This window comes from Procambarus clarkii, chromosome 31 (genome assembly GCF_040958095.1).
Source record: "Procambarus clarkii isolate CNS0578487 chromosome 31, FALCON_Pclarkii_2.0, whole genome shotgun sequence".
Classification (NCBI taxonomy): Eukaryota; Metazoa; Arthropoda; class Malacostraca; order Decapoda; family Cambaridae; genus Procambarus; species Procambarus clarkii.
In genome coordinates, this window is record NC_091180.1 from 28223492 (window position 1) to 28229644 (window position 6153).

Genomic DNA, 6153 nt, shown 5'->3' on the forward strand with positions numbered 1-6153 from the left:
TCTTGGATCCCGGGGTCCAAGAGCTAACAGCTTGACCCTGAAGGAACACATAATAAACACACACACATGTTCCTTACCAATACATTCTCATCAAAATTACTCTGTAAACAGAGAAAGTATTGTTTAGCCTGTTCCACCAACCCAGCCGGCTCCACCAACCCAACCTGCTCCACCAGCCCAGCCTGCTCCACCAGCCCAGCCTGCTCCACCAGCCCAGCCTGCTCCACCAGCCCAGCCTGCTCCACCAGCCCAGCCTGCTCCACCAGCCCAGCCTGCTCCACCTGACCTCATTCTCCGTGCCCAGCCCCATGGTCCTCGTCTTCCCCTCACTAAGGTCACACCCCAAGCCTTTCACGCCAACCTCTACATATTTACCCGTGACACGAATCTTAAGGAAACATCTAGGTCTAACTTATTAAAGAAACGTCAAGGAACTCAAACGAAACGTAGCCTAACGAAATACCTAATTTACCACTTGGCATATATGCCCTGACCCACAGAGGGGGTACCCATGTATGGAGTGTGAGCAGACGAGCCTCATCTGCCGTAGCCTACAGGACTAGGCTCTGGGCTACTTGCACTACCATGGTGACATTAAGCGCCACATCCATATTCATGGGCCATACCTAGAGCGAGCATTGGGTTCAAATGTGGTACAAATGTTAGCAATATATTCCAGTCCCATATTCAGGACACTTGTGTTACTGGAGACTGAAATTAATTATACGAGTATAATTTTGTTATACTTTTGTTATATTTGTTATACTAATTTTATTGTAACTTAAATACTGCTTGAGTTTACTCAGTTGAACAGCTTAAATACTGCGAGCACATGTGAGTGTTTCACCTGCGTGTGATCAGCTATAAAACTCTTGAGTTTCTGTGAGCACTCACTGCCTGTATGTGTGTTTGTAAGCCACTGTGAGCACCTGTACTCACCTAGTTGTGTGTGCAGGGGTTGAGCTGCGGCTCTTTGGTCCTAGCACAGGGGGAACTTGTTTAAAAACACGGGGGAACAAGCATACGGAGGAAGGAGCACAGGAAGATTAAGGAGGCGAGAGACACCGATCATCACCTGACACAACCTCACACTGAGGACGGTGAAGCTGTATGAAGCCTCGTCAGGAACAGGTGAGGAGTGAGGGAAACTTGAAGGGGGAGAAGTTAAATAAAGGTTCGATCAATTCTAGAAAATATTGGGAATTTTGAATTAAATATCAAAATGTTCCAGGCATTGGTGATCAATTTAAACTGTAAAGCAATAATAAAGGAAAATGTTGAAAGATAGAGTGAAAGTTTGAAGCAAAAGTTGAACAAGTTGAATGTAGCAGGGAGGAAGTGGTAGAGAGACAGTGCTGTGTGTAGGTGGCCGCTCTGCCTCTTACCAAATGTTATCAGGTCAGAGTAGGCTACACTGGTTAAGGTGTGGCGCACGCTCTGTCTACAAGGTGTGCTGCACGTTGTACTCATGGTGCACGGTCGAGCTCCAGCTCATAAGCCCCGACATTCCACCTATCGTTGGGTAATTCAGATTCATTTTCTGAAAGTATTTTATCATTTTATTTTCAGTCACATCCCTGTTGTCACTATGCCTCTCGTTCAACCGTATCATTACTGATGAAAACTATGTCGATTGTTTTTAGTATTTTGCATGCCGTTATCATGTCTCCACAACTTCTGTTCTACATTGTGGTCAAGTTCAGTTCTCCGAACCTGTTGTCACTATACTTCATTTGAATATCGCAGTATCTTAACTTGACTAGGCTTTGTATTTTCTTATAAGTATGGGTCTGGCCACTAGATAAATTAAACAAGTAAAAAGCATCTGTTATTTAAAGATACGTCCATATATGTTCCTTTTAAAGATTAAAGATTAATTGTGCAAGCAAAAACATATAGTTCCTGGAAATCACGTCCAGTGTGAGAGCGGTTCTCAGCACAAGGAAAAACCTGAAAATCTTGTGAACCTGAGGAGAATACCCAGGTTTCAGGTTTTGGAGGACTCTTAAGAGAATCTCGTGTAGGGTTTCCAAGAAAAGTTGAAATGCCGGAATGTTTATATTGACAAATGAACGAGGTTCAACATCAATTAATCACAAAAGTTTACATTGCATAATATATTAAAAAAATTAATCTTGCTTTAATTTAATTTAACGTTAAAGTAGCGTAGGCTTTTCCATCATAGAAATAGGGCTCATGATATTTTGTAGTCCATTGAATATTGAAGAAGCATTAAAAATATAATATCCATTCCTTTAGACTTTATACAAGTAATTTTAAAGCGATAATTATTTGGCACGATAATTGTTTCATACTTTAATTATTAATCCTGACCACACAAATATTATCTTTCTACTACTACTATGTCAAAAAAATATATTATACTGTGTGTCAGTCACTGTCTGACACTCACTTAATAGGCCTACACGGCTGCTTAGGTAAACTGACAATCGCAGTGAAATATTCACATCCATACACAATGTATGGGATAGGTTGCCATACGTACCTTGGAATACACATTGCAATACACAATTTGATATATACGTTGTCATACAAACCCTGAAATATACTTGCTGAGGTATCGACCACCCAATATAAGCCTATATGTGCCGAAATGGCATGTTGCCTCAAAGTCACATGTATTAAGTAATGCTTGTCAACGTATACTTAAGGATGTAAGCAATATCCTATAAACAATATAAGCTATCATCCCCATACACTTCCGCCATACGTGTGTTATACATACATCCATACATACGTGTTCCGCCATACGTGGCTTTCATAGCTGTATAGCCTAGTTATGTTGGATTTCATAATAATACTTATAAAAATTATATTTTCTTAGTATTCCTCTGTAAAGTACCATAAAAATATATATTTATTTAATATATATATATATATATGTGTATATACTCTCCTTTTGGTGTTTGTAGGACTATAAACACAATTATTTAGTTTGTAAATGTACATATCTATTCAATATTTATATTTGTAAAAGTCCTACACCTTATAACTTTTCAACCCACACTATTTGGTTGGTCTATACAGAATATATATACGATACAACAACTAGGTCTGTATATACGCTAATAAACCGTTATATTTTATTGCCTGACATACTCAAACACACATATACACTTCATACACACATTAATCCCCACAGAATTATACACCAGGAAAAATATACCCCATCTATATAGTCACGACAATCTGGTTAACCTGATATTAGTGTTGCCATTCTCTTCTTATGCGATATTGCACACAAATTCCCTGAACTATGCGACATACACTCCTTGAAGTTATTCTCCTCCGCATACACCATACATTGTATATTCTCGCCTGCACAGATTAATTTCTAAATTCACTTGCATATTAGTTAGGCATTTTTACCACAACCTAGTATCATATTTTACACCATCCCCCACAAAATATTCAAAGTGATTATAAACTCAAAAAGAAAGGCGAATACAACATAGATATGAAAGGTTTTTCCAGATTCCAATAAACTTCCTGTATACAAAGAATTATGTTATTATTCCACAATAAATTTTCTTGGAAGCCGTGAGTAGCTAGCTGGCAACTTTCCGCCTCACCTCAGTACAAGGCTATTTTTTATTGCATTTCTTTAGTTCAAGACGAAAGGCACGTAGCGCCACAAAAGCATATACATTTAATTGTATTTATTTAGGGCAAAAATATCGCTATCTTGTCCAATAATAACGTTAATATATAAACATAATTGCTTCATCTGGGGATGGTGCCGGCTTAGCGGGGTCGGGATGTCAGGACAAACATCTGGTAAGGTAAGCAGTTGTTAAGCAGGTGCACAAACACACATCACATGTGCACTCCCTTGAGACAAGTGCGCACAGTGTTCACCCACACTTGCACACTCCCGAGTGCAGCTGGGTACAGATGACCAAGAGCAAATACTTTTACTGCACGACCTACAGGCGTTAGCGTTCAACCTTTCCCAGAGTCGAGCGCCAAGGAGCCATCTCTGACTACGTTCATCAAAGCACGTGTTGCCTCGAAGGCCCTGGAACACGTGTTGCCTCGAAGGCCCCTGGAACACGTGTTGCCTCGAAGGCCCCTGGAACACGTGTTGCCTCGAAGGCCCTGGAACACGTGTTGCCTCGAAGGCCCCTGGAACACGTGTTGCCTCGAAGGCCCCTGGAACACGTGTTGCCTCGAAGGCCCCTGGAACACGTGTTGCCTCGAAGGCCCCTGGAACACGTGTTGCCTCGAAGGCCCCTGGAACACGTGTTGCCTCGAAGGCCCCTGGAACACGTGTTGCCTCGAAGGTCCTGGAACACGTGTTGCCTCGAAGGCCCCTGGAACACGTGTTGCCTCGAAGGCCCCTGGAACACGTGTTGCCTCGAAGGCCCCTGGAACACGTGTCACCTGAACAACTATAAATATTGCTTCACCCTTCCGATCTAGTGCCACAAACTTTGCTATCGCAGTGTTCACAGGGAAATCCTATACAACCAATATTAGGCCTGCCTATAGTAATTTTGTAGCCAATAATGGGGTCATAGTTTCTGAAACCGGAAATTAACCTTGGGAGAGTCCATACCTCGTACTGACTAGGAGCAAGATTGCAGGATTCTTTGCCTTATATTGACTAGGAGCAAGACTGCAGGAGTCTACCTCATATTGACTGGGAGCAAGACTGCAGGAGTCTTTTCCTTGTATTGACTAGGACTAAGACTACAAGAGTCCTTACCTCGTACTGACTAGGAGCAAGACTCGGTGTTGGCTCCTTGATCTCCAGCTCCTCCATAACACTTGTCATTTTGATGCGATGCGACAACTATCAGATCAGCTTGAGCAATATCATGACGGGGGCATCCTTTCACTTGCCACCGCGCTATGTCCAGTAACCCATTGCTGTGCCACAGACGTAAGCCACGGCTTTACCACACTATGCCCCAGTAAGCAACGGGTATGCCACACTAGGGCTAGACGTAAGTCATTGCAGTGTCACACTGTAGTCTATGTCCAGCCATCCACTACTGTGGCACGCTAGACCCGTAAACACACCACTGTTGTTGGCACTACGTCCAGTACATCATTTCTGTGACAGTACATCCAGTAAGCCACTGCTGTTCCACAATAAGCCACCAACTGCTTTGCCACACTATAACGTCCAGTAAACCAACTCTGTGCTATACAACGTCTAGCAACTGCTATGCCACACTGCCGGTCAGAGCCACACTAATGTCCCAGCAACTAACTGCTTTGCCACACTAACGTTCAAAATGTCACACTGTCGTGGCCACAGTAATATCCAGAAAGCCACTGCTATGCCACACGACCTCCGGCAAGCCACCGCTGTGCCACACTAACGTAGTACATCCTTCCACACACACACACACTGGGACTCATTCTACCCAGCGAGACCAGCGGCGATTTTTCATTCAAATTTATGCTCGAATTTCAGTCATTACTCCTTATGAGGCGCCCGCCTCACCCACCCACCGCCAGACGGTCTACAGGCGGCCTCACGGGCTCCCACTCGGACTTCAGGAGCATAAAAAATCATGAGAATTAATGGTGTTTTAGTGAAAAATCTCCCGAGAGGTGGAGACTAAGTTGAGAGAGACGGGTGAGCGGTGTGTGAAGGTCAGATGAACGTCCCAGAGCGTGTTATAACCCTTGTGGTTACCCACACACCACTCCTATATCCTCCTTATATGCTATAATGACAATATATAACTCGTATATTACTGCATAAGGTTGCAGGTAGCAGATTCTGAACGTTTCTATTGAATTATGATGTGGTGTTCTTTAGCATTTGTAATGTGTCATATTATATCGTTCAGCATTGCTGATGGATTTGTTCTATCCGCAATGACCTCAGGGGGTACAAGCTTATATTATTGTTATATTATTTGATACGTATATAGTGGAAGTATATTTCTACAAAATAAGAATGTTGTGAATAATATTTTATAATAAAGTTAAGAAAACTTTATAAGAAAAAGTCGATGAAATAATTTATAAATATATACGTAAACATAAATGGGAATGTATCCGTTTTCTATATCACAAAATTTTATAAAAAAAAACGTAAGTATAAAGGGTAAACTATAATATATCATATTTATTCCTGATTTATTTGTTTTAATATTTGCAACAAAGCTATTC

At 41.8% G+C, this 6153-nt stretch overlaps 1 protein-coding gene across 1 annotated transcript in view; it reads right to left on the reverse strand.

Moving 5' to 3' along the window:
- The window catches only part of LOC123758815 (venom phosphodiesterase 2), a 55506-nt gene extending 50147 nt beyond the window's left edge, over positions 1-5359 (reverse strand). Inside the window, exon 1 of the mRNA XM_045743543.2 lies at positions 4730-5359. Within this exon, the coding sequence (XP_045599499.2) occupies positions 4730-4798 (69 nt within the window). The 5' untranslated portion in view covers positions 4799-5359. The remainder of the gene's footprint in view (positions 1-4729) is intronic.
- Positions 5360-6153: the final 794 nt, after the last annotated feature.